We start from the raw sequence: 26,517 nt of genomic DNA on the forward strand, positions 1-26,517 counted from the left end.
AATTTCTTTCATCACATATGTGCATCTGTTTCGCAGCCCAATAGGCTTACTTTATATTGATGCCAATTCAAGGGATGTTTGCAAAAACACTGTTTGAAAAGCAGCAACTCAGTCACGACAATTTACAGATAGTCTGTACATAACGAAGGCCACTTGAGAAATTATGTAGGCCTATCTCTTTCCTTTTCTCACAAGGCCATGTTTCACTTGGTCACATTACCATGGCCACATTATTAGCTTTGTTATGAATCCCAAACGTTGCATTCAAGCGTTTCATTGAATAAGTGGCCAAGGCTAGACTAATGCTTGAAATCTCAAAATAAATAAATATAAAAATGAAAAATATTCAGGAGCACAACACATGTTCATCACTAAGTGTAGACTCAAGTCAAAGTCGCATTTCAATAGAACCACACATAACCACATGGTTGTGTATCCTCCTGTGCCAGATCTGCAATTTCATGACAACAAAAAAGCGAATCATGGTGTCTTACAACATTGAGGTACGCAGGGCCGGCGATTCTTCTCATAACTGTATGCTTCTGATATAACAATGTGGGTGTTGATTACAAATGCAAAGGATACTCTTTCAAAGTGACTGCACATGACGTAGGGCTATGCACCATAATAGTAGTGATCCTACCTGAGGTGTAGTCAGTAGACACATGTTGGGAGATGGATAATTGCAACACCCTGATCAAAAGGGTTTTAGTCAAAGAAAACGTACCTTAAGGCTAGAAACAGTGTGGATGCACATAATTAGAGCCAGAGACCAGACAGACCAAATGTGTGTTTCAAGTGAAAGTAGAAACATCTAACAACTATGAACCAAAACCATATTGTAACTTGATATTTGGTTTGACATTGACATAAAGATTAGATAAATCATTGGCTTATGATGCTTTGCTGTGTTATTATGAGGATTTCTTACTATTGAACATTGTCTTGGTATAATATCTAATATTACACTAAGAGAGGCACATTAAGAAAGGCTGTCGATCACGACAGTGATAACATTCTTGCATTTCTGTATGAAATGTCAGCCAAAATGTGGACATCTGTCATCTCCATGCAATGGCCAAACACATGATGCCTAACTCATGAGTGCACACAAATAACAGTTTTTTGAGTAATTGAAAGATATTTGGTGGGTAAGAGGGACACTCAGGGGAAGATTATGCTTGGCAAACATTTCTTTTTTAAATCCAACTGTTTGCATACTATGTATCTACTAATCTTTTCGTCTCAGCCATGTCTTTCTGTATTACAGAGAGATGTGTCCAAATGTCTCTAGGAGCTCCACAGACATTTAACATGTTGCCAGGCACCACCCTGTGCTAGAGAACCCCAATACTGTGGACACCTGGCTGTGAAGTTAAGCTATGCGTCGAGGGAGGACCCTGATCCGGCCGCATATGTTTTACGGTCCGTTAAAGCAATTGCTGTCAGATAAGTCATGTTTTAACCAGTGGGATGCATCCAAGCTCTGGAACTCTCTCTCCATTCCTACAGAGACATCCAAGAGACACTTGAATAAGGCTCCTGGTTTCAGTTCAGACATATATAGACACATATTTCTATGTATCGTGCTTGTTCACACTAGTTTGAGCTTGGGTGTTTTGAAAGCCACTTTAAATGACATTGAGACAGGTCCATTGTGGTTGTTAGGATTTATTCAGAATTAAGGCAGAGAAATAAAGACTACATCATCCATATCAAAACTTTACAAATGATTAGTTGTCATATAACAGAAAAATTGCAATTCCACTTCATTGAGACATTGTGCACCTTCGAAACCTACTACGTTTAAAGAAAAGTCAAAATCAGAACTGCAAAAAAATCATCCAAATGTACTAATAGGCATAATGAAAGGGGAGGGGGTCTTTGACAATCTTTATACTCATCTATGTTCATCTCCTTCAACTGATATCCTTCATTCCTGTGTCTATTATTTGGCATATATTCCATACATTTATTTCATATTTCAGGTACATTTCATTATCCATAAGACAAGCTTTTATTGTAAACTTGTTATAAAAAGAAAGACACCGACCAGCGTATGTTTGTATGTGTATATGTATGTGTGTACATACGTACATACGTATATATTGTTTAAAGATAGCAAATGGCACACGTTAACATGATGGTGTGCGTCATGACACAACTTTGCCGTCCTTTGTTTACTCCTGATCTTGCAGCAGTAGTGTCTGCTGATACACCAGAGATAGATAGAGAGAGAGAGAGAGAGAGAGTACGCTTCTCCGTTTGCGCCATTTCCAATCGAAATACCGCGCCGGGGGGGTGGGGCTAAAGTACATCGTCATGGAGACCACCAAAGCCACTTAGAGGGGAAGGCACTTTCTAAACGACTGATGTATGTATGGAGCTCGTGGCATTTTCGGTGTGTGCCCGCACTCCCCCTGGTGCCGAGGAGGAGGAGGAGGAGGAGGAGGAGGCCGGTCTAGGAGTACTGGTTGGTGAACCTCTGGTGGAACTCCTTCACTTTGATCAGCAGGACCTTCAGCTTGTCCATCGGCGGCAAAATGGTCATCCTGAACGGGGGGGATTAAAGAGGAATCGAGGTCGTCATTCATCTGAATCCATCATAGATAGGCCTTTTTAAAAAAAGGGAGCCATGAAGCAACTGAAATGGAAGCAGTTTGATGAAAGAGCATTGGGGGAGTATAGCGGGACCACTTGAGATCCCAGTGTGTGTGTGTGTATGCGTGGTGAACCCTATTGGTCGTTTTGCTGCACCTCTTGTCAAGACAAACCGTCGGGCAAAATCCTTTCTTCCCTCTGCCATCAGGTTCTTAAACCGGGAGGGCATGTGACAGCACTTATATTGTTGTATTTACTGTTGCTATTTATTTATGGTGCCATGTATGTATTACTTTTTATCTTTATTATTACCAACGTGCGGTGAGAGTCTGTGCCACATACTGTTTACCTGATATGAACTTGTTTTTGTCTCCCTTCTCTTTCTTTTATTTGTCTTTTAATGAAACTGAGTCTGCTAAACCGAATTGCCCCTTGGGGATAAATAAAGTTGTCTGAATCTGAATCTGAATCTGGTCCCGCTACCTGAAGTGGTAGGTGCCGTCCTTCTGGCCAAAGCCGCTCCCGGGCACCAGGCAGATCCCGGTCTCCTCCAGCAGCCTCATGCAGTAGAACATGTCCGGGGCCTGGTGGTTCTCCTGCAGGGGAGGAGGAAGCGAGAAAGAGAAAAGAGACGAGACAAACATGTTCTTTATTCATCCCCGATGGGACATCTCAAATGTGGATTAGTACAGTATATAAGAAAAATGTTAAAACTCACACTTTTATCAGAGCTCTAATAGGTGAACTGAAAAATTGGGTGACGGGGCATTATATATCATTACTTATTACTAATAAATGAGTGGGAGGGGGGACTGACCGCAGCCTCCTCGATGGCTGCCTTCGAGAGGCTGATGCTGGGGAAGGAGTACATGGCCCCCTGCACGGGGTTACAGCTGATGCCCGGCACAGTGTTCAGGATCTCCTCAGTCAGCCGGGCCTTCTCTGCCAAGGCACTCAGGGTGGCAGAGCGCTCCTGGGCGAGAGGAGGGACAAAATAAATACAGACGAGAACGTTAGGCGAGGGTCAAGACATTATCATCAACAACAACAGCATCTGTCCTCCTCAGTGAACAACAAGTTGGGCAGAGTGGTAACAAGCATAACTGTGTACTGAGAACAAAAAAAAAGCTCAGAATGCACTGGAACACACAGAGAACCGAGAGCCCATGGAGGACTTGAAATTAACCACATAAATGCAGGAGGCAAAACAAACCCCCCCCCCAACAGTCTTCCGATGGTTTTGGGTTTCACGACTTGGCAGGCCACCGGAGCGGGTTGGAGTATAGATTAATAGAAGCCTGTCTGCAGCAAATCAATAGCAATGGGACACGCAGAAAGGTCAGCCGTTGGGAGAAGGCAGGGCTATTAGAGCGACCAAGTTAAGTTACTGAGAGGCTGTGTGACCTTGAGGAGGTCTACAGGCCCACGTTTCCCTGGCCTAAGCCCTCGAGGAGGACAGAATGCTCTCCAAAACCCAGTGGGGAAAGGGAAGGAACACTGAGGAGGGATCCCTTATCCCAGGGAGGGCCAATGTGCAGCCATAAAAAAAAAAATATATAATATAATAAATCATTATATACATATATATAAACCAATAAAGTTTGACAAACCATCCATCATATACAGTATAATCGATATCTATACGTCAACAGTTGATTAACAATGACAAAAGGGTTAAACCGTAGCATTTTGGACAGAGAAAAAGCCCCGTGCAGACCTCGATGAAGTTGATGTAGGAGGGCTCCCCGGGCTGGGGGGGGTTCACCACCAGCCCCATGAGGGCCTGGCCGGGCACGGGGGGGCAGAGGCGCACAGACACCAGCTTGTTGAGCTGGGCCTTCACCTCCGGGTCCATGTTGATGATCTCCATGTAGCCCCCGCGGAACCCACACCTGCAGATGACAAACCAGGTCAGCGAGGGGGAAACGGGGTCACGGAGACAAAGTGGGCAACATGTTCACCACCAGACTAGGTACTGTTTGGTCGTGCAGTGGCTTTGATTTGTTTGATTAACTTGCTCGTTAATGAGCAGGTTAGGGTTAGGGTCGTCCTGCTCAAGGGTGCGTACAGGTAGGCCGCAGGACCAGGCGTTCAAACCCAGAACCTTTGGGCTGGGAGTCCACCCCAGCCTCTACACCGGCGCTGTTCAACCTCCAAATGAGGAAAACCACTGGGGGGTTCATGGGTCACACATAGAGTAAAACTGTGTCAATGAATCGCTACAAATAAATCTTAAAGTAGCGTTAACTTAATGGATATAGTACTACTACATGGAATAAACTTGTCAGACGCATTCCTTTCTTCTTCACTTTTAATCCTATCATTAGAACATTTTTTGTTAATAAATATTTGTCAGTCCATACGCTTTTGAATTGGCGATTTTCGCAATCGACGGTATAGTGGACACTATTATCTTTATTTTTTGGTTATGTTTTTTTAAATTTTATTTTTTTACAAATATATGGATTACGGTTTTTTGGGCTTGGAGAGAGACATCTTGAAGCGTGTTGTTAGCCTAGCTAACGTGTCTTTCGCCGCGGCCCGCCAGCATAAAATGCAACGTGAGCTTGACTGAGCCAATAGCAGGTGCAGACCGAGCCTTACAGGCATGTGTATGACAGATTTAATGCATTCGTTTTACTTATCATATTACACTATAATATGATAAATAAAACAAAAGCAAAAAAAAAAAAAATTCAGTTTGCAGGCCAGAAAAAAATAAGAAGGGCCGCTAGTTGAATAGGCCTGCTCTACACTTTGCCCCTACGTCTCTAGATACGATCTCCTGAAACTCACTCTCCCATGTAGCACTTGGAGGTAGAGTGGAACGAGACCAGTTCCACACTGTCCGAGTACTCTGGTCCCATCTCGAACAGAACCTTCTTGAAGGAGTGGAACTCGCAGCCCTCGGCGTACACGTTATCCTGATAGACCTGGGCCACGACAACACAAACGCTGCGTTATATTTACGAGAGGAGAGTGACGAAACGTTACATTACTCGTATACAAAAAGGAGAAACATTCACATTCAGCCATATTTATTTCTTTACCTCATCTGCCATCAGTAGGAGGCGCTCTTTAGCAGCAAACCGGATCACATCTTCGATACAATCTCTGCTCTGAACCTGGCCTGTGGGAGAAGGGGTTGACGACTGTTGAGAGTTTGGCAGTGCCATCCTTTGCTGCCCTCTAGTGGAACATTTAGGTATTAGAATATTGCCACCGTGGCAAAAAGGTCAGTGATTTAAAACAGACGATTATATAAGAATGATAGTTGTCAGTCCAATCGCTTAGCATGGCTACAGTCACGGACCATAAAAACAAAGCAGAACAATTTATATTGCTACCATTGACATTTATTTGTTCTTAAAACGTGGACCTACTTTTCCCTGTCCAATCCCGTGACACTTCAGAGCGTGAATATGACGTGCGTGGTCACGACACTTTTGTACACTAACGGCAGAGGGGCTTTCATTTAGAAAACGACATCAGCGTATTTGTCGAGATGATCTCATTCGTATTGACACACGCAGCGCAACGCTCGCTCTAGACACACACACACACACACACACACACACACACACACACACACACACACAGCCGCCCTCGTACCGGTGGTATTGACACACGCGCAACGCTCGCTCTACACACACACACACACACACACACACACACACACCGCCGCCGCCACTCGTACCGGTGGTATTGACACACGCAGCGCAACGCTCGCTCTACACACACACACACACACACACACACACACACACACACACACACACACACACACACACACACACACACACACACACACACACACACACACACACACAGCCGCCGCCGCCACTCGTACCGGTGGTATTGACACACGCAGCGCAACGCTCGCTCTAGAGCCACACACACACACACACACACACACACACACAGACAGACAGACAGACAGACAGACAGCCAGCCAGCCAGCACACACACACACACACACCCGCCACTCGTACCGGTGGGGTTCCCGGGGTTGATGATGCAGAGGGCGCGCGGGTTGCAGTGGCGCCGGGCCTCCTCCAGGGCGCGCCGCAGCTCGCCCAGGTCCAGGCTCCAGCACTTGTCCTCGTTGAGGTAGTAGTTGATCTGCACGGCGCCCAGCTCCGCCAGCGCCGCCGAGTACAGCGGGTACTGGGGGATGGAGATCATGACGCCCGTGCGCCCCTCGTCCTCGCCGCACACCAGCAGCTTCAGCATGGTCTGGAAGGGGGGGGGGTGAGGGGGGGGGCGACACACATCCAGACGGTTACCATGGCAACAGAGACAGGGGGCGGCCGGCCGTGCGGTGTGGTGTGGCGCAGTTTCCTCCTCCAGCTTTCGGTGTCGCCTTATTCGTTGGGGGGTGACAGCTATTGCATTGTTAAAGGGAAATAGTTATTTGCGTCTATTTGGTTGTTAAAAATGACATTTTTATTTTTTTTATATGGTCCTGAGGGTTACAGCATAGTGATTAATCTTGCCAGATCACCCTAGTTACATAACTAAATGGGAGTTTTGTGCGTAGTTTCAGCGCTAGACCCAAACACCGATGTTGAAGAACTGGGTCAACGACGTAGTATGTGCAGGTGGTGAGACCCGTCGACTCGACTCGCGCTTTTAGAAGACCGCATGCGTGCACCGCACCATGATGCCGTCGCTGGCGCCCGTGGTGAGGTAGACGTCCTCGGGGTTGCAGGGCACGCCGCCGTCCCGCCGCTCGATGTAGCGAGCCACGTCCTGCAGCACGCAGTCGATGCCCTGGCTGGCACTGTAGGAGCCTGGGAGGGGGGGCAAAGGTCACAGAGAGACCCGGGTCAACAATAAGGACCAGTGTGAGGAAGAGAGAGGGGGGGTGGGGAGAATGTGTGTGTGAGGAGAAAGAGAGGGGGGTGGGGAGAGTGTGTGTGTGTGTGTGTGTGTGTGTGTGTGTGTGTGTGTGTGTGTGTGTGTGTGTGTGTGTGTGTGTGTGTGTGTGTGTGTGTGTGTGTGTGTGTGTGTGTGTGTGTGTGTGTGTGTGTGTGTGTGTGAGAGAGAGAGAGAAAAGAAAGATAGCAAGACAGAGAGAGCTGATTATGTATTCATTTACTCTGACTTGGATAGGGAGTAATCTTGCCGTCGGATAGAGGAATCTGTACAAGTACAAACGCTGGGATGAGCTACTTTTCACGAGTTCGCGAGGTGAACCACAGCCCAGTAAAGAAAGCCACACACCGAGACTGCTTCCTCCGCAGGACTGCAGAATGCGGCGAGCTCTACTTTTAGCGTCCTCTGGGAATGAGCTGTCGTTCAACAGTTCTGGATAAGAGCACATCGCCAGCACCTGAGGACCATCGGGAGAAAGACACAGAGGGACAGACAGACCGAGAGAGAGAGACACCGAGACAGAGGGACAGTTTAAACAGCAGCTGGAGGGCAATCAATCATTAACAATGCCATGTTTGGGATATGGGGCATGGGAGAGGTTGGGTGCAGACTGCGGACCTGTCGGAAGAAGGTGATTGGCTGCTGACCCATGGCGTGTGCATCACCGATGTTGGCCTTGATGACCTCTGCAAAGGGCTTCTTCACTCCCTGCAGACAGAAGACAATAACAATGAAGTCAAATGATGATCTAGACTGCAAAGAGCAGTAAGGGTTGGCTGGGTAATACATACAGCTGCTGAAAGAGCCAGTGAACCCACAGTTTCAGCTGGAATTCGAACACTGATATTTAAAAAAAATAAAATTGGTCTGAGAGTTCTAGGAAGGAGGGGGGGGGGGGCAGATTTGTTATCCCCATGGTTACGGCACACACACACACACACACACACACACACACACACACACACACACACACACACACACACACACACACACACACACACACACACACACACACACACACACACACACACACACACACACACACACACACACACACACACACACGGCGCTCGTGGTGTTGTACAATAAGTGTTGAAAAGCTCAGCTCTCTCTCCGGAGTCACCGCAGTCACAACCGCAGCCCAGGCAGAGCTCCACGCGTCTACCCAAACAACGCCACCGGGGCACCTCGTCGTCATGTCTGGAAAAGTTCTCTCAGACGTCACGAAAAGATCGCCCCCTGTGTTTCGCAGCAGAGTGGAACGTTCATAGTGATTTGACCCATTTTTTTTTTCCTCTAAATTGGGGACTTATTTCTCTTCTTGATTGTAGGGATCTGAGCTACTGGGCGAGCAGAGGACAGCATCTCACAGCAAGTCGACAAAGCAAAGTTGCTGCTTGCAAAACTAAGATCTGCTGTGTCAGCCACATACACACACACAAACAAGAGAAGAACATTATCACACGCTCATTAAAAGAGACACACACACATACACACACACAAACAAGAGAAGAACATTATCACATGCTCATTAAAAGAGACACACACACATACACACACACAAACAAGAGAAGAACATTATCACACGCTCATTAAAAGAGACACACACACACACACACACTTGAAAAACATGCCATTTCAGAAAAAGGAGGGAAGTCAATAATACTAGAATTATTACTACTAGAGCCTGACTAGTTTATCATCTAGACATGATGCAAAACTCCAAGTGTTGGGAGTGTTCATGTGTATGTGCTCAGTGAAGGCATTTAGAGGATCAACCACCGCTGTAGAGGATTCATAAAGAGGTGATTACATTTATAAATCGACACCTTTTCACATCAGCTTTTCATATCAGTGTGTATCGGCAAACATATACATCGATACTGATATATCTATGATAGGCCAATATCGACCGATAGAATCGGCCAACAGATACATCGCTTGTGCTCTAACCATTACTAAAACATATCAGACATAACACCATTTCCCAGTTTCTCATGTTTTGAAAGGTCATTGTTGGAATAAACTGCTGACTCAACGAACTGCATGGAGGCTTGAGTAGCAAAAATCTAAAAGATCATAATTGTGCAGAAAGCCGTGAAGGGAAGGTCTGTGCAACTCTAGAGATCTGATGGGATGTCATTCTTTGCTCCATTGCTGTTATCAAAAGAAAACAAACAGCAGGAACTGAGCTAATGGGCGAGCAGAGGACAGTATCTCTGAGCAAGTCAACAAAGCAAAGTTGCTGCTTGCAAAGCTAAACTCAGTCTGTGTTGCTGTGTCAGCAACACACACACACACACAAAAACAGTGTGACCACAGCGCACATCTGGTCTACATTTTTCCCAGAGATTTGTTTTTCAGACACAAGCATGCATGATAATGATAATGATAATGATTTTCAGTAGAGGGCATGTAATGGATGAATATGAATAATTAAATTAATGTATCTCATATTGCATCATTAAGAATTAATATAAAATATGGGACAACACAATATAAATAAATCAAATGTTTACCATTGAGTGACCTGTATATCTCTCCAGCTGACTTTGACAATCAGCTGGAGAAATATACAGGTCCGTCAATCTGTCCCAACGACCTTTGCAGTGTGTCCCTAATGTGTACACATCAAGACCCCGGAGGCCGATCGGGTGTCCTTATCTTACAGACACAGCCCAAGATGCACAGAAACATGCCCCTAACCTCTAAACCTTATGTCTACTAGTCTTGGTTCAGTATCACTCTGGGGCAAAGGAACATCAAATCAAATGCGTCACAGCAAACAGAGATGGCGAAAAAAACATGATCCCTTGTACACAGCCACACACAGCCACACGCACACGCACACACAACCAGGTGTCTGTCTGGAACTCAAGGGTGTAGGACTGCAGGCCACACGCTGTTCATTCCAGGGGCACACAGCTGAAACCCCCCCCCCCCCCCCCCCCACCCTGGCGTTTGTCCTGCCAGGGTCAAGCGCTAAAGCCGTTCCAATCCAAATATTTCATATCGAAAAGAACACATCCGTCATGTGGCCTGTACCTCATTGGCTGCACAAGGGAGGCGTCTCTTGGGCTAAACCAATGGCAGGGCCCGAGCGATGCACACTCCTCAGTCCAGGGTTCAACATTCACAATCAAGAGCCAAGGATAATTTAGAACAAAACATCCCCCCCAGTTGGTGGAACAACAGCCACCTCCCCGGAGAGATGAGGCTGAATGGTACAAAAACATTCCCGGTGTGTTTTGTTAAATGAAAGGAGCAAACACTCAGACCGAAACCAAGCAACACACACAGAATATACAACTTCCCCAAAAGGGGAGCAAGATAGGAGGTCACTCTTATTGTATACTAGTGTCGTTCAAACTAACAAAGCTCACAATAAGTTAAAAAGATGAAGGACAATTCTTTCACTGTTGTACTTTATATTGCTGCGTATCATTTCTGATTGCCATGGTTTACTTAGGTTACGTGTTCTCTTCCGACTCGCATGGTTTCACCGATTTTGTTTCCACAATGAACCCAATTTAAAGACTGAAGGCAATTCGCTCCTAAAGTTCTGCCTGGTGACAATACTAAGTATGTGTTTGTTGCCTTCAGCTCAGTACATCCACAGCAATGTTTTTATTTTTTTTTTAACTGCACATCAAAGTGAAATCACTAACAACAATAAACTTTCAGTTAAAGGATTAGGAAGGATTAATGATTTGGGCCAGCAGGGTTCAAAGTCTCCTCAAAAGATTATTTATTCGCAAAGTACAAAACAATCATTGTTAAGATTACCCGGAATCTACTGTGAGAGATCCGAGTGAGATTGGGTGTCAGGGAAATCCTCAATGCTCAAAAAATAAAACATCATGCCCCACTTCCCACAGACACCCTACACCTATCCCAGTGTTTTTCCTTCATGCATCCAGCTGTGGCACAGTGACAGTACTGCCACTGGATTACTAGCGCCACGCAAATAAATATCTTTTTTATATACTGTATTTATATCAATAAGATGCGGATGCCCCTAGTGCAACCAAACAATTGTTAAATTAGTATTATCATCATTGGAGAAATATTGGGGGGAAATACAGACAACTGACAAATAGTGTTGGTTGCATACAGCAACACAGTGAAGGCTGGCATCAACAGTGTGCACCTCATACACACCTCAGCACTGCTGCTTGACATAAATCGTAGAGGGGAACACTATGTGTGTGTGGGCCAGTCTGAGGGCCAACCATCTACTCCGTAATGCAACTTTCATAGTGTTAACGTGGTCATCTTGAAGAGCTCGATTTCATTCTCTTTGGGGGGCTCCAGTGGCAAACAAACTTATAACGCTTGACACACAAGTGAGTTGATGAGCGAACCTGTAGCGGTGGCTCTGCCGTACCCATAGTCTCGGGCCTTCTACCCGCCGCTGGGCGAGGGCAAACGCATCACTAACTGTGCACTACTTGTTATTGAAAAGGCATGGCAGGAATGTCCCGACCAACACCCAGTTCGTAACAATCATAACACCTCAAATGCGCAGGCTTTCATCAGTGGGCAATACTTGTTCAGAGATGGTGACTTAACTGTATTTCAATGAAAATCTTTGGTTATCTTCAAGATTGCCACTTGAAATAAATCAATCATCAGTTTTGCTGTGATTTCATAATCATCAGAGATTATATATATATATTCTGGTAGCTCTGTACAATAGGGACAATTCTTTTCAGGGAGTCAAACAGTGACAGAAGTAAAGGAAACAAATGTTTGGCATTGAATTTGTACTGAATATAGAGGCCTCTGTGCATAATTTACCCTACAGGCTGTTGGCTTGATAGGAGAGGCCACTGGCTAAGGATGAGCTGGCTCTCTATTAACAGCATTACTGAAGGACCGCAAAGGTCGTAAATAGGCCATCTTCTCACAGAACACCTGCTATAAAAGTCTATTTTCTGAGACACAAGAATCATCTCTCACCAAGGCAGGCTAATAGCCCCAACGACACTTAACACACCTGACTGCACTCTGTACACCATGCTTTGGTTTCCTTGACAACAACATGAATTGCTGAAAGAAGAAAAGGGCTATCGCTTTCTTAACTATTCGTTATTCAAACCATTGTGTCAGAATGAATGATGCGCCTTGCCGCCTTAGTACACACATTAGTGGAGTATGTAGTAAGGGATATAATTTATGCAGCCAGAAAGTCTGAAAGGAAAAGGATAGAGGATGTCTTTGTCCTGGACTGGTGTCACAGATGGAATGATTCACTATTTTTTCAGAATGTAGTAAATAGTAATCGCTTGTAAAATACTAACAGCAGATGTACTGAGTGTTCTGCAAATATTGGAGATGATCAACGTTCCTCCGATATTTTTTAAACCACACCGCGAGTTCCAACAATGAGGTGGTGGAGATAACGCTTGACCACTCGAAGAGAGAAAGGAGCAAACAGATATAAATAAAGAAATAGCTCAAGGTCTAGGTGAGCCTGGCCAAATATCTCAGTAGATCTCCCTGGATTCTGTAGTGTGCCTGGCTAATTATAGGCCTGCTGCTAATTAAATAACGAAGGGACTTTGAGGTGGGGGTGGGGGGGGGAGAGATTTGTAAATACTCGGGAAAGGGACTAATCTTCTAATGGTGATTAGAAACAAATGGCCATGGATCGGGAATAAAGATTTCATATATGATTTTAAAGTATATGTTTGCCCAAATACCTTCACTGCACTCCACATGTAAATGACCAGACGAGATTTAGGACAATACACGTGCAACTCATTTATTGACTTATTGACTTATTATTGATTATGTTCAAGGCATGTGTATTCAATGTACTCAAATGTATGGATAACACATGCTTAAACGACATCTCTGCATTATTTGTCGGTGCCCAGATACCTTTGTTGTTAACGTCAGTGCACCATGCAGTAACGGCACATGCACCGTGCACCGCAAGTACAACGACTGATTGGGATCCGTTATTCGATATGAAATCGCATACAAAGCACACCGCTGTACGCAATCACTATCCGTGTCAAATAAAACACTGTAGGTCAAAAACAAAATGTAAACAAAGACTAGGCCTGCAGTGGGGACACCGCCACCAACCTCCCGAAGCTCCTTCTCGATCTGCACGGCGCGCTGCACGATGGGTCCCCGCACGGCGTACTCCACCTTCTTCACCGTGGGATTCATGGTGTCGATGGTCAACACCTTAGCCCACGGTCCGTTCTCGGACATTTTCTCCTTGGGGTATCCAAGCCGCGAGGCACTGAGTCCAGAGTGGGCTCTGCTCGGGGCAGTGAAGCGGTACAGCGGGGACGATGAATGAGCACCCGGGGTGCTCGGGCGTGCGGCGGCGGGGTGCTGCTGCTGCTGCACGCCGCCGCCACAAGCGAACGCCGTGTCGTTCCGTCCACCTGTGAGTAGACGGACGTTCCTAGACGGTATTCTTTGTATCCACGTGGCTGCCATGTTATTCTTAAGGTTTCACCGGATTTGCAAATATCCGTGGTGCTCTGCAACCACCGTCCCAACACTAGCCAAACTCTCCAACGCTGTGAAAGTGCAAACAACCGCGCTTGTGAACTGAACCACGCCGAGCCCTGGACCTTTGAACCTGGCACCGGCCGGCGGAAGGCGTTCGCTTCTTCAAACTGCTTAGCGTCACGCTACCCGTGTATATCTCACCAAGTACCGCATTTAACAACAACAACGATCCGGGCAAAGGACTTCGGCACCACTAACCACGGCAACATCTCTGAACCGAGTTGAATAACCGCCTCCTTGTGTGCATGTTGTCCTCCCCTCCTCCCCTCATGCCGTTACTCTCTGCTCACACACCGTTATGTTGCCAATCTGAGCTTGAGTCTCCGGTTACCGAGGCGACGGAAGGGATAAGAGGGGCTATGTAAGAGCACTGACTGGACCAACCAGGCTCGACAGCTCAACCATCTTTTGAATTACACTACACGTGGGGGGTGGGGGGGGGGAGAGTTGGAAATGATTCTACTATGCCAATAAGTTTGAGAATGTTTTTTCTTGCCTAGTTTTTAATGTTATATCTGTGAGGAAACTGTCTAGTCTTCATCTGGATTTGAGTTAATGACATAATACAAACTTGGGTAAAGAGAGTTACACAATAACACAGGAAGTTGAAGCATTGGAAACCAGAAGTGGATACCGGCCAGTTCATAGTCTGTGCAAGTCCCATGCTTTGCATTCTGTTTTGTGTTTGGATGGCATATTGTAGACGAGTATAGTGCGAATGCCAGGTGGAGGAACAAGGTCAGCGCTCTGTATAGCTGCTGTCAATCCGGCCATTCTCTCAGGAGTTAGTTAAAGGTCCCATGGCATTATGAGGTTTTCTAACATTAAGTTGAGGTCCCCTAGCCTCCCTATGGTCCCCCAGTAGGTAAAAATCGCATTAGGTGTAAACCGAGAAGTAGGTATCTTGCTCCGCCTTTGAAAAAAGGATAGCTGAAACGCTTAGATTTGGCTTCCAGCCCCATATGTCGTCATATGGGGCCAGGTTACCTCCCCTTTCTCTGCTTGGCCCGCCCAGAGAATTTGGCCTGACATTGAGGTGTGTGTGTGTGTGTGTGTGTGTGTGTGTGTGTGTGTGTGTGTGTGTGTGTGTGTGTGTGTGTGTGTGTGTGTGTGTGTGTGTGTGTGTGTGTGTGTGTGTGTGTGTGTGAATACACACACTGTAACGTAAGTGTTCTTTGTTATTTGGATAACCGTTCTGCTGTTGGTGTTATGGCGCATAACACGCAACACAATAACGCAAGCTTGCATAAAGCTCCCATTTGATGAAAAGACTAGACTGCGTCGGGTTGGTTGAGAAGGGGAACCGTGACATGGAGGAGAAAAGGATTTTTGCCCAGGATTGTCCGTCGGAGCCCCGCTGTAGCGGGCAGCGGGGCTGGGCGGGCAGCCCCGGGGGTGGCCAGCGGGCAGCGGGGCTCCGACGGACAATCCTGGGCAAAAATCCTTTTCTCCTCCATGTCACGGTTCCCCTTCTCAACCAACCCGACGCAGACAACCCCGGGCAACAATCATGGGCAACAATCCCTTTCTCCTCCATTTTGCGGTTCAGTCTGTATTGATGTGGAAGAACCAGAGGCGTATGAGAACCCGACGCAGTCGTTTGAGATTCATAATATCATCCGGCGGCGCAAACAGCTTTTGACCATGATAATAAATTATATTATATAGATATCTAAATGTAATATGATATTATTTAGATATAGAGCTCCAGGACTCCCGCCGGAGCACCTGCAGTGTTCCACTGTAAACACTAGCGCAGGGTACCGTGGCCACAAGCTGCTCAGGGCCACACCCCCACCCTCCACCTTGACCCGCCTCTAAAAACGGCACGTTTGTGGAGAGCTCATTGTGGGACTGGCTCGTAATGTCTGTAACTCTGCACCAAGGCTGAATTTCTTGAACGTCTTCAAGTACTGTATTAGGGGCCCACTAACACCTATATTAAAGCATCCATAAAATAGTATGCCATGGGATCTTTAAGAGTTTAAAAATACTCACATATTTAACATCCACAGAGAAGGGACAGGGTTCTATCACGGATTGGCAACAGCTTAAAGCATCAAGTTCAGGACAAACTTTGATTAAATGTGAGGGCTGGTACTCTGTGCTTTGGCAAGCTATCACTTCTCTACTAACGCTTATGAACACCACAAAACATTTTGTCACATTTGAACATCCAACCACATCCACTTAATTACTATTATTCACAGTAAACCAATTAAACATATTCTTCAGTGGGCTATAGCATATTAGAGCTAATCAAATTATTAGTCACTGTATATTCGACTTGGGTCATTTTCACCTCATTCCCTTTAATAATCTGATCTCTGTTTGAATATACATGGATATCCAGACACAAACAACACATTCTTGTTTATGCTTCAATTGACAATATCAATACACTGAATAATCAATGCAAGTATTAGACAAGACATCGGACATTTCAAATGAAGAAACCATAGGATTGAAAGCAACATTAACATTAGGGACAGAAACAACAGCACATATAAAGAGTAAGAAAGGCCAGACACGGCCCTTGGTTTATACATCTCAGTTCCAGGTTCTCTCACAGTGAATAATTCAAGTATAGGTTCAATCACAAAGCTAAGCTTACACTGTCACAGAGTAAGATAGATAAATAATTATACCTGCTGACTGAGGCCTGTCCCCATTTTCTAATAGCTGATATAGCAGGACGGGCTATTTGCAATAGTTGCCAAGTCACATCATAGGGCACATTTGGTGTGGCAACTGGAGACACTGTTGATTCCCGTACTGATGCCCAGTATGTAGTGAGTGACACAGCATAGCAGTAAAACAAATTCATATTTCAAATAAATACTAATAATAAATAATTTGTGAGTCCCTGTTTGAAAAAGAATATAGTCAGAAGCAAAGCCCTGTGCCTGAAATACATTGAACTGAATGTTCAGCAAGAAATGTTTTCTTTAAAACCCAGTGTCTGCCGTGACGGCCGAGAGGGTCTGCGTGGCGACGTTCCTCAGGGCGAAGGTGGGCACGGAGAGCGGGGTGAGCAGGAACAGCTGATGCTGCTCGGTCTGCATACCGTAGCACTTGCACTCCTCTGTGACCAGATAGCACTGCAGCGGCTGGTGGGCGAATCCAGCCACAAAGTCCCCAGAGGCGCTGCTCCCGCTGTGGGCCTTCTCCTCTGCCGGAGCGCCGGGAACTGGCGCCTCCTCCTGGCCGAAGTAGCGCGTGGCGGCAAAGGTGTAGAAGAGCCTGAGCAGCTCCCAGCAGCGGGCTTTGGAGGGCAGGTTGGGGCCGTCGTCGGCACTGGCCCGCACGCAGGAGACGGAGCGCCGGGCCTCCCGGTTCAGGACCAGCAGGGCCAGCACGTCGGGGGGGACGCGGAGGGACACGGCGCCGGGCAGGCAGCGCTCTCCTCCGACGGCCAGGCAGTCCCTCAGGGTCTCCGCCAGCGGGGACCAGAACTGCCTCACCAGGTCGCTCTGGGCCCTTTGCAGGGAAGGGGCGGGGCCGCACAGCACGCACACGTCGGCCCCCGGGAGCAGCTGGAAGCGGAGGAGGCGGTGGGCCACCGTGGGGCTGCCCTGGGGGAGGAACACGGGGTAGTCGCAGGAGGCCGAGCCGGAGGACGACGAGAGCATGCGCATCAGGGCGGCGAGCAGAACCACTTCCTGCGGTGCCAGGCGCCACCAGTTGTCGGTAGCCGCCGCCACGCGCCCGTGGACCACCAGGCAGCCAAACTCGCTGTCCACGGACCGGGCGAAGCCGTCCACCGCCTCCTGGACCGCCGCGGGGCTGGGGGGCAGCAGGCAGTCGGCGCAGTGCGTCAGGTTCCCCATGACGCCCCGGTGGCCGTCCTCCAGCAGCTGGTCGATGAGGCCGAAGCAGGAACGGAGGTCCTTCTTGAGCCGCTCGACGTTCCTCGCGCTGGTCAGCTCGTCGCGGCCCAGCACCAGCACCATGCAGTTCCACACGTTCTCCAGCAGCCGCTCCAGGAACAGCTCTTCCCCCTTGACGTGGCCCCGAGCGACCGAGACGCCCGTTGATCCGTGACGTCCTCCGTTGACGGCGATGAGCATGACGCTGTTGTGGAACACGCGCCACACGACTCTACCGCCACAGTCGGTCTGACAGCTGGTCAGCACGGCGCCCTGGCCGTCCGCGAACATGTGCACGCCGTTCAGGGAGCCGATGACGGAGAAGGGGAGCTGTTTGGGGGCCCCCCTGGTGAACAGGGGAACGCCGCTGTTGGCGGTGAGGCAGAGGATCTGCGTTGAGCCATCCTGGAGCATCATCTCTCATGGGAGACACTTGGACACTGTTGGAATTATGGATATGATACATTAAGATATATTAGGTGCATAGAAAGTACAGAGTACAAGTACAAAAAGTACAAAAATGTGGTTGCAAGAATGATAGGTCAGATTTAAAAAACTATCCTTATTGATATGAAGTTAACCTGATTTACCTGAATTAGGCTAATCTAATTCTAGACCTGAGAAAGGACTCATCTGATCCGTTGAAAAAGGCATCTTTGTGTATCTTGGTACATTATAAGGCAGGAAAGAGTGTCCAATTGTCATTTTAGTTAGTACATTATGGTTTGGATGGGTTGAGTTTGGACTAGTAACTGGAACTCCAAGCGGCTCGTGTTTCCACAGCAACTCATGTCGCGGTCACATGACACCGTTGATTTTTCTATCTTAAAATCCTCCATGGCTAAAACAGTTTCATTAATAGATACCAACGTGTCACTCTATTGAACTATAAAAACTGACATACATGCCTGAGCTCAGTATGAAGTTAGAATAACTAAAATAATCTGTCTTTGGAATTCCTTTTTCTTGACTTCCGCATTTTGAGTCTCGCGAGACTAGCGGATTTACCACCCCGTCTTCATATAATTCCTTCCCCATTGGCTCACAGAACTGGGTGGGGCCTGAGAAGGGAGGTCATGCTCAACCCCCATTGGCCAACTAAGGGGCCCGAGGAGGGGGGGGATCTGCAGTTGGACCCTTCTCAATATTTGACGCAAGGGGGCGCTACTGAGAACATTGATCATTCAACCGCATTGAATCTAGACGTAATTACAATGTCGATACATAATTAACTGTTAAAACGTGCGGTACTTTGAATTTACTGAGGCTAAAAAACATAAAACTGCCAAAAATGACGAATACAAGTGACCCATAAATAATCTGTCCTTTTGGCTATAAATGATGCAAGAAATGATTATATAAGACCACTATTTATCATGCTTAGAAAGGTAATAATGTTGCGTTGTAAAAATAAAAATGAGAAAAAGACACACAATGCAGCTAACTTGAGAGAGTAGTAAAGAATGTATTTTAATCCTTAAATACAAAAAAGTCAAGAACATTGATGGCTAAAATAGAACGTTAGAAAAGGCACAATAATTTAATTGAAAAAAAAAATCACACTGTGCCATGAAAAATAAAACCGTCTTTCTTCTCCTCGGGTTGAAAATAGATGGCAATTTTGACACGATTTCATCTTTATCGACACAAAAGAGATCACGTGGCAGTATTATAATGGCTTGACATGAAGAGCAGTGTTGAGGTCAACTTTTCCCTGTAGCACTTAACAGAAGGCCTGTGGAACAAATAGAAAATATATTTCGGTAAGACATAACCAATTTCGTTTTGCTAGTACATACTTATTTATGAATGCTATCATTGTCAGTTATCCAACCTCTCCACAAAGAAGCAATACAAAGATTATCTCTCTCCCCCCCACCCCAGTAAAATGGTGTTCATTGTTCATTATATTTTTTAGGAATGTGCTTACATTTTATCAGACAGAAATACAGAAATGGAACAGGGAAAAACAATCTTAGAATATATATGCAACGTTTTTTGAATTGATTAAGAAAAACCACAAGAGGACGTAATTACGTACCGATGAATGCAGTGGTCTCACAAAAAGGAGCAGACTTTCTGTGGTCTGAAAGGATTGGTGCTGGACGACACTCCGGTCAGCAGAGGGTCCTGCATGGCATTCTGCATGCAAAATTGTTGAAGGTCTGCAGCAGCTTGGGACACCTGTAAACCAAAGAGCGAAAGTGACACCGACACACGTTCATTTTATGAACATTGGTGTAAAATAAACACAGGCACTCGTTTCAGTAGATAGAACATTTCGATCGTTTCGGTTGATTCATCATTTCGGTGGCTACAAACAGGGGGCGCCTTAGGGCGCTTCAAAAGGACCGTACATAAATACTGCATTACATCGATCTTTGATGTCAATCATGCCACAATGTATCGAGACATTGTTAACGCGACACTGTTTAAACGGGGTTTTCATCGTGCGGACACCCAGAGCCCACAGGAGCTCAACAGTCTCCCTTCGAGTCCCACGCCCTTCTTTTCCCGAGCAGCGTTAGCTGCTAACGCCGTCGCCCACCTACGTTAGCCCAGTTAGCGGATCGTTTCCAGGTGTATCAGTTATTTAAGATCATTCGGTAAATACCTTCACTCTGTTAATGCTCGCCTCAAAGCGTAGCTGCTGCACGATTTTCTTCATGGCGACGAGATTTGAAGAACTGGACATGTTGACTGGTGAATATAATGCTGTGCGGTGCGATAGTTCTCTAGCTAAAGAGATACAAGTCTGGGGGACAAAAGCAAAAGATGATGACATCCGGATTCCGGTTATTTTTTGGGTGCAGTTCTTTTAACAATTCACTAGGGGGCAAATACATGGAAGCCAACAAGTATGTGAAACAATTGGATAATACAAAAACTTTTATTGCACACGTTGCTTATCATTTAAATAAGCAATATTTCTCATTGAGTTTCATTAAAACACTTTTCAATCAAAAGTCTTTTTAAGTACAACAAAATCCCAAGATGGGCAAACGGAGTGTTCTTAAAGTAATCAGACAAGTGCTTGGCTGATGCCCAAATAGAGTTTGAAAAAGATAAAAACAGAAAAGTATAATTAAAGTGCTCTCCTCTGTGATCAAGCTTGGTGAAAGATCCATGGTTGAAAAAATAACAAGTCTGTGGCATCCTGAGGCAGTGTTGATGGTGCATAATATGTAGTCTGCCAAGCCATTTGCTAATTATACTCCATAAATACAGAGTCCTCAGAGGGGGCTGTCGTCGTCTTTGTCCAGAGAGAGGATACAAGGGTCTCTACATCGGACACTGCGCTTTGATTTCCCAAAAGTGTTCTCTGCCCGAATGGGGCTGCTCGACTCTTGCCAGCTCCCTCGCTTTGAGTGTCTGGAGGAAAGTTACAGAAAGACAGCCAGAGAAGAGTGTCACAGTCAAATACTGATACACTGTTAATAGTTGGTTTCAACTGGAATATTAAAGATAACTTTTTTATTAAATATAAAATGCATTATTTTTATATTTGCATATGAATTCAAAGCGGATTTTAAAAAAAAACAGATCTAGGTGGAAAACTTACAAATTAATATAATATATTTAATGATGTATAATCGTTCCACCTAAGACCACAAACAAACAACATCTTTATAGACCGAGCTAAACATTCATTACAAGTATGTGATGCAACAAACCTTGTGTCGGGTATAAGGTGGAGTGTACGGTATAGGTCTGTTGTGGATGGCATGCCGGCACTTATGGAAGTATAAGGAGTGGAGAATGCAGTGTAGGTGGAGGACTTGGTCAGTTTGGCTGGTGTGTAAGACTGCTGCAACTCTGGCTCACTTCCTACCCACACACACACACACACAATATATCACACAGTTAATAGTTATAATTATCCAAGATGCCCATTGCCAGGCATCAGTCCAAGTCAACTACTTTTAAAATAGGGTAAAATAGAACAGTATATTCATGGTGATCACTTACTAATGGATAAGGCACTCTGGGAGTCAGACAAGGAGTATCTCTTTCGGTCCACAAATGGAGTCATGTTTAGAAATTGATTCTTGAGCCAGGCAGCACGGTCATCTTCAAATGTTTTTTTCTATATGACACAAAGAGAAAATTGAAATATGTTCCTGGGGCAAACAGATTTTGTGTAGAACCGCCACACTAGATCCACACTAGATGTTCAGGTTGGAAGGAAAGCTAAATAAAGCAATTGTGTCATATGTTGGGTAATCTATGAACAGATGGCTGCATATGAATGCAGAATCTGTAGGCAATGGGACAATATTTCGTCATCAGTAACGGTCTGGTTTCTGTTTGTAGTCCCAGTGGTATAGAACAATAACGTTTGAGGGGACTTTGGTTGCACGTCAACAGTCCGTGTGGAGGGCAACAATCCCGGGATCCATCGGCTGACGACGATTAGGCTTAGTCAAGCAAATATCTTAAATTAGGCTTTTCTAGGGGTTTTAAACTGTTCACAGAGTGTAAGCTGGCTCCTCCTGAAATATCCGGTCATAGACCCCATCTCTCATCTCCATTCTTGCGTTTTAAGTTGCTAATCGGACAACCACTGGCGCACAGAAGAGGACGTCTTTGCTCTGATATCTATTTAATAGCTAGAACCAGAAGCCCAGAAATATGGCCCGTAGCCACCAAGGTATATCGTCAGGCGGCTAGCTGATTGCATGTTTGGTGAATGAATCAATTCATATGGTGGTGCACAATTTTTGAGTGTTTTACTCGCACAGTAGTTGTCATATAACAGCACACAGGTCAGTCTCGAGTGTGTGCCGACGGGGGTTGGAGGAATGATTTCTCGCCCAGAGCAGCAACATGTCTTTGGCCAGTGCCGTGTACTACAGCCTTGACCCCCGAGATTCATAGTAGGCCTACCTCGTGTCCAAGTCGGATGGCGGCCTCTGTGAAGTTCTTCCTCTCCCTCTCAAAGTTGCCCTTCTGCTCCTCAAAGAGCCTCCACTCCTCCTTGAGGCGCTCCTTCTCCTCCAGCGTGTAGCAGTCGTTGAGGAGCGCGGCCGTTTCATCGTCGAACGAGGAGTTCAGTTGTTTCTGTTTGGGTGATCCAAGCCCAGTAGGCATTACAATTGCTGGTTGTAAACAGGTGTATATCAGTTAACTATGATTAACAAATGCATTGTTTTGGCTAGTCTCTAGAATTATACAGAAACAGGACAACCGCAAAAAGAATTTGAAAAAAAAAAAAAAAAAAAGAGGGAGAGAGCTCTGTTATAAAGTCTAAAAGTCGGTGTCTAAAGTCTGGTGGCAGTGTGTGTGTGTTCCTCCACAGATGGCAAACCGAGGCATGGCCCACCTGGAGGAGCTGCTGCTGGGTGTGAATGAAATCCTTGCCCTGTTGCACCTCCAGCCTCATCCTCTGCATCTCCTCCTCGTGGACCTCCCTGGGCACCGCCTCCTCACTCCCAGACTGTTGCTGGGTCTGGGCCAGAGACACTAGGAAGACGGCAAATAAAACCGACACAAAAAAAGATAGGAAACTGTTACTGCATTATCGGGTTATTGTGTTGGTAGGATATTATGATCATTGAGTAATCTTGTAATCTTAAAATGCCCAATATGGCTACGCTGACCCTAATTGGGGATAGGGATAGAGATTTGACCATATCAACACCCCATTGAATAATATAATCCCTATGTTTTAAAGTCAATGCCTCACATGAGCTTCCACCATACCGAGGGGGTCGGGATTGGCTCGTGTGACCGAGCAGCAGTACCTTGGCTGTCCAGTTTCTCCATGTGGTTCTTCAGCCTCCTCCACTGCAGCCTGATGCTGTTGGTGAGCTGCTCCCGGGCCTGCTCACAGGACTGGTCCAGGTTCTCCCTGCTGCACTCACCCGTCTCCTCCTCCCCCTCCAAACCAGCCTGAGGGAAACCCTACAACAGGACCCGAGGGAGTCAAGTTCTGGACCAACTAATCATTTTCAGATGTACATCAACAATATCAATAGTCCAGCCCCACTCCGAGGAAATGCATTACTAAGGATTATTTTTTTGTTGCAGATAAACTACCACATTTTTTAAATATCAATGACGGATTTGACCAATCAGAAGAGGGTACCCGCTCGTGGCTGTCGTCTCCGGGCGACCCTCTGGCGCAGGGCTTGTGTGGACTCAGGATGTACATCATGTCCCTCTTCATCTGCTGGAGGACTTTCTTCAGCTCGCTGTTCTCCACCATCAGAGACTGCTGGCGAGCCTCGTAGTCATTCAGCAGAGACTTGTACATGTCTCCCTCATGGCTGGAGGAGAATATGAAACATGGCAAGGTTTTTAACTGCTGTGGCAAGAGAGGGCAGACACAGGATATATTGCCAAGAAAAAAAAAAAAAGAGTTAATAATGAGCCAGTCTACCTGGTTCCAGCTTTCCCCGTCTTCCACTGGATCCTTTTTCCGTCCGATCGACCCAGGTAGTTCAGTACGTCGATAGCTGTTGGAATTGATCAGAATACTCAGAACACACACACACAAACACCCCCGCACCCACACGATAAGAGACTATCGACGGGCGGCTAGCAGACCTAGTTTCTTATCCCGTTTGTCAATCAGCAGTTGACCCAGGCGCTCCTTAAGCTTGACACACTCCCTCTCCTTCCTCTTGGCGTCGTGGCTGTACTGGGAGGCACGGCCAGCAATGATATTCTGGAGCTTCTGGATCTGTCGAGGGAGAAACGACTAGATTAATCCCATGCACACTGCTATTCAAGAAAATGACTGGCCCGTAGCCACGACTGACGGACTGACTGACTGATGACTGAATTTGCAAAATGCAAACCTCCTCTTTTTCGGACTTCAGGCAGCTTTGCAAGGTCTCGATTTTAAGCTGTAGCTGTCGCTCCTTCTCGTGTAGTCCAGACTTCTCCCTCTTCAGTAGTTCCAACTGATCCTGTTGACACATTGTCCAAAGCATTTTGTGAAACACAGCATGACACAGGCCTTGCGAGTTCACCTTTGCATCCTTGGGACAAAAATCAATGTTAAGATATTCATGGACTCCGACAAGAGCCAACAAGTATTGACATTACAGTGCAGTGGCAGCGTTTTTTAAAAACACAACACACACACACACACACCCCCGCTACCCAAGGCACCTTGAGCCTGTAGTTGCTGGTCTGCAGGTGCTCCAGGGTGCTGGAGGTCCTCAGCAGATCCCGTTCCAGCTCCTCCAGTGAGCGCTGGCTGCGGCGCTGCGCCTGCAGCAGCTCGTACATGGCGTTCAAGGCGGGCACAGAGTTCAGCGTGGCCTCCACTGGCGTTGCGAAGCACATGGAGGCGAGGCCCAATGAAACCAGCTCCTGGGATGAGGGAGGATGAGGGAATGGCGGGTATTGAGGCAGGACAGAGGACACTGGGTTGATGCAGCTTGGACTTGAACTAGTCACCGAAGCATTGTAGTAACGTGTATAAAAAGCAAGAAGTACCTGGTTGATGTATAAAATGCATTGTGGCACGTTCTCCTCGATGCAGAAGGCACTTAGGACATTGTGTGAGCTTTTGGACAGCGGCAGAGAGGAGGAATACAGTGAATCGTAGTTTTGTCTGGTCGGGGAGAGGGTCACCCGTGATATACTGGAGATCTCAGAGTTCTCTAAAAAGGAGAGAGCAAACAAAAGGCTGTTTGCACTGCTGGTCGTTTTAGGCTGAAAAATGTGAATTGATTATGTAATAAAATAATGACACTTCCACTACACTACCTCAGAAGGCTACAGAATTGGGTTACAGCTTGGAAATGAGAACACATATATAGGGCACATGGAGACAATTTGGGAATACAGCTCATGGACCCTTCTATTTCCGACCTAGCCTGGGTGGTGGGTGCGTTGAAATGGCACAACCCACTTACCCATAGATATCCCTAATGGTGCAGTCCTCGACCAGTCTCCCATATCACAGAAGTGTAGGACACAGGCGCGGTCATCAGTTAAGTCTGATCTTGGGGGCGGATTAAGAGCAGAGCAGCAGACTGGAGGCACTCGCTGGAACAAAGCCCTGAAATAAACCACCACATCATCAGGGGATAGATAATCTGGGTTGCATTCAACACAGATTGTACTATCAGACAGTTGAAGAAGGGGTGTATGGATGAAGGTTAGGCAGGCCAACGTGTCATTAATAATGATCCAGAGAAAGAAACTATTATACAACTATGCACCCAACAACCTATTCATGTCAAAACAAGACAAACTAGTTCTCTCCCAAGCCACTCCCACTAAAGCTATATTGTACAACTGTCTACACTACTATCTGCACATGGACTTTCAAATGTAAAGTTTATATTCCTATAAAATAAAGTCGTAGGGTAAAATAAATGATGACAAACTGATACATCTAAAAATCATGCGTCTTGTTTATTCGCCGGATCTCCCACACGGCATGTCGAGCGTGTTCGGACACATTTTAACCAACTCTCGCTTTCTAATCTCTGGAGCAGCACAACAGCCATGCGTTATCTAATGAAAACACGCACTTTACTTACTACAACCCTAACATTAGTAGGGCATAATATAGATCACGCGTTTTAACTGTCCTCCTCACTATGTCATACATTTAAAGCATCCTACCTCGACACAGAGACAAAGTTGAACGCATTTGCATTAGTTAATT

General features: G+C 46.2%; 4 protein-coding genes across 4 annotated transcripts; all 4 read right to left on the reverse strand.

Annotated features, from left to right (window-relative positions):
- Window positions 1–1,653: 1,653 nt before the first annotated feature.
- On the reverse strand, window positions 1,654–14,281 carry LOC311361171 (alanine aminotransferase 2-like). Its single transcript, XM_084481381.1, has 11 exons — window positions 13,576–14,281; window positions 8,098–8,187; window positions 7,828–7,936; window positions 7,261–7,394; window positions 6,594–6,837; window positions 5,652–5,731; window positions 5,398–5,534; window positions 4,319–4,493; window positions 3,419–3,574; window positions 3,085–3,197; window positions 1,654–2,552 (listed from the first exon to the last, which is right to left on the reverse strand). Exons 1-11 carry the CDS (start codon window positions 13,939–13,941, stop codon window positions 2,462–2,464), a joined length of 1,695 nt encoding a protein of 564 aa, XP_084337507.1. The 5' UTR covers window positions 13,942–14,281; the 3' UTR covers window positions 1,654–2,461.
- A 2,075-nt stretch (window positions 14,282–16,356) lies between these two features.
- On the reverse strand, window positions 16,357–18,302 carry fuz (fuzzy planar cell polarity protein; the record flags this gene model as incomplete). Its single annotated transcript, XM_084481382.1, has 1 exon — window positions 16,357–18,302. One exon carries the CDS (start codon window positions 18,300–18,302, stop codon window positions 16,965–16,967), a length of 1,338 nt encoding a protein of 445 aa, XP_084337508.1. The 3' UTR covers window positions 16,357–16,964.
- A 1,028-nt stretch (window positions 18,303–19,330) lies between these two features.
- Window positions 19,331–20,685, reverse strand: LOC311361180 (guanine nucleotide-binding protein G(I)/G(S)/G(O) subunit gamma-5-like). The gene is made up of 3 exons (XM_084481389.1): window positions 20,500–20,685; window positions 19,927–20,069; window positions 19,331–19,620 (listed from the first exon to the last, which is right to left on the reverse strand). The coding sequence occupies exons 1-2, from the start codon at window positions 20,668–20,670 to the stop codon at window positions 19,944–19,946; spliced, it is 297 nt and encodes a 98-aa protein (XP_084337515.1). The 5' UTR covers window positions 20,671–20,685; the 3' UTR covers window positions 19,331–19,620; window positions 19,927–19,943.
- Window positions 20,686–20,914: 229 nt separating this feature from the next.
- Window positions 20,915–25,888, reverse strand: ssx2ipa (synovial sarcoma, X breakpoint 2 interacting protein a). Its single transcript, XM_084481379.1, has 13 exons — window positions 25,757–25,888; window positions 25,335–25,501; window positions 25,005–25,208; window positions 24,689–24,799; window positions 24,435–24,570; window positions 24,268–24,343; window positions 23,974–24,154; window positions 23,630–23,789; window positions 23,209–23,348; window positions 22,773–22,946; window positions 21,855–21,972; window positions 21,560–21,713; window positions 20,915–21,257 (listed from the first exon to the last, which is right to left on the reverse strand). Exons 1-13 carry the CDS (start codon window positions 25,797–25,799, stop codon window positions 21,119–21,121), a joined length of 1,803 nt encoding a protein of 600 aa, XP_084337505.1. The 5' UTR covers window positions 25,800–25,888; the 3' UTR covers window positions 20,915–21,118.
- Between the last annotated feature and the right edge of the window lie 629 nt (window positions 25,889–26,517).

Source organism: Micromesistius poutassou, assembly GCF_964030765.1.
Source record: "Micromesistius poutassou genome assembly, chromosome: 16".
In the NCBI taxonomy this organism is placed as follows: domain Eukaryota; kingdom Metazoa; phylum Chordata; class Actinopteri; order Gadiformes; family Gadidae; genus Micromesistius; species Micromesistius poutassou.

Coding starts and splice junctions, on each gene's coding strand:
- LOC311361171 (XM_084481381.1), bottom strand. CDS start 13,941: ATGGCAGCCACGTGGATACAAAGAATACCGTCTAGGAACGTCCGTCTA. Junction 5,535..5,651: donor TCCTACTGATGGCAGATGAG/GTAAAGAAATAA, acceptor GTCGTGGCCCAG/GTCTATCAGGATAACGTGTA. Junction 2,553..3,084: donor GACGGCACCTACCACTTCAG/GTAGCGGGACCA, acceptor CCCCCCGTTCAG/GATGACCATTTTGCCGCCGA.
- LOC311361180 (XM_084481389.1), bottom strand. CDS start 20,670: ATGTCATCATCTTTTGCTTTTGTCCCCCAGACTTGTATCTCTTTAGCT. Junction 20,070..20,499: donor CGAGCATTAACAGAGTGAAG/GTATTTACCGAA, acceptor TTTGGTTTACAG/GTGTCCCAAGCTGCTGCAGA.
- ssx2ipa (XM_084481379.1), bottom strand. CDS start 25,799: ATGGGAGACTGGTCGAGGACTGCACCATTAGGGATATCTATGG. Junction 24,571..24,688: donor TGAAGTCCGAAAAAGAGGAG/GTTTGCATTTTG, acceptor CTCCCTCGACAG/ATCCAGAAGCTCCAGAATAT. Junction 21,973..22,772: donor CCATCCGACTTGGACACGAG/GTAGGCCTACTA, acceptor TGTGTCATATAG/AAAAAAACATTTGAAGATGA.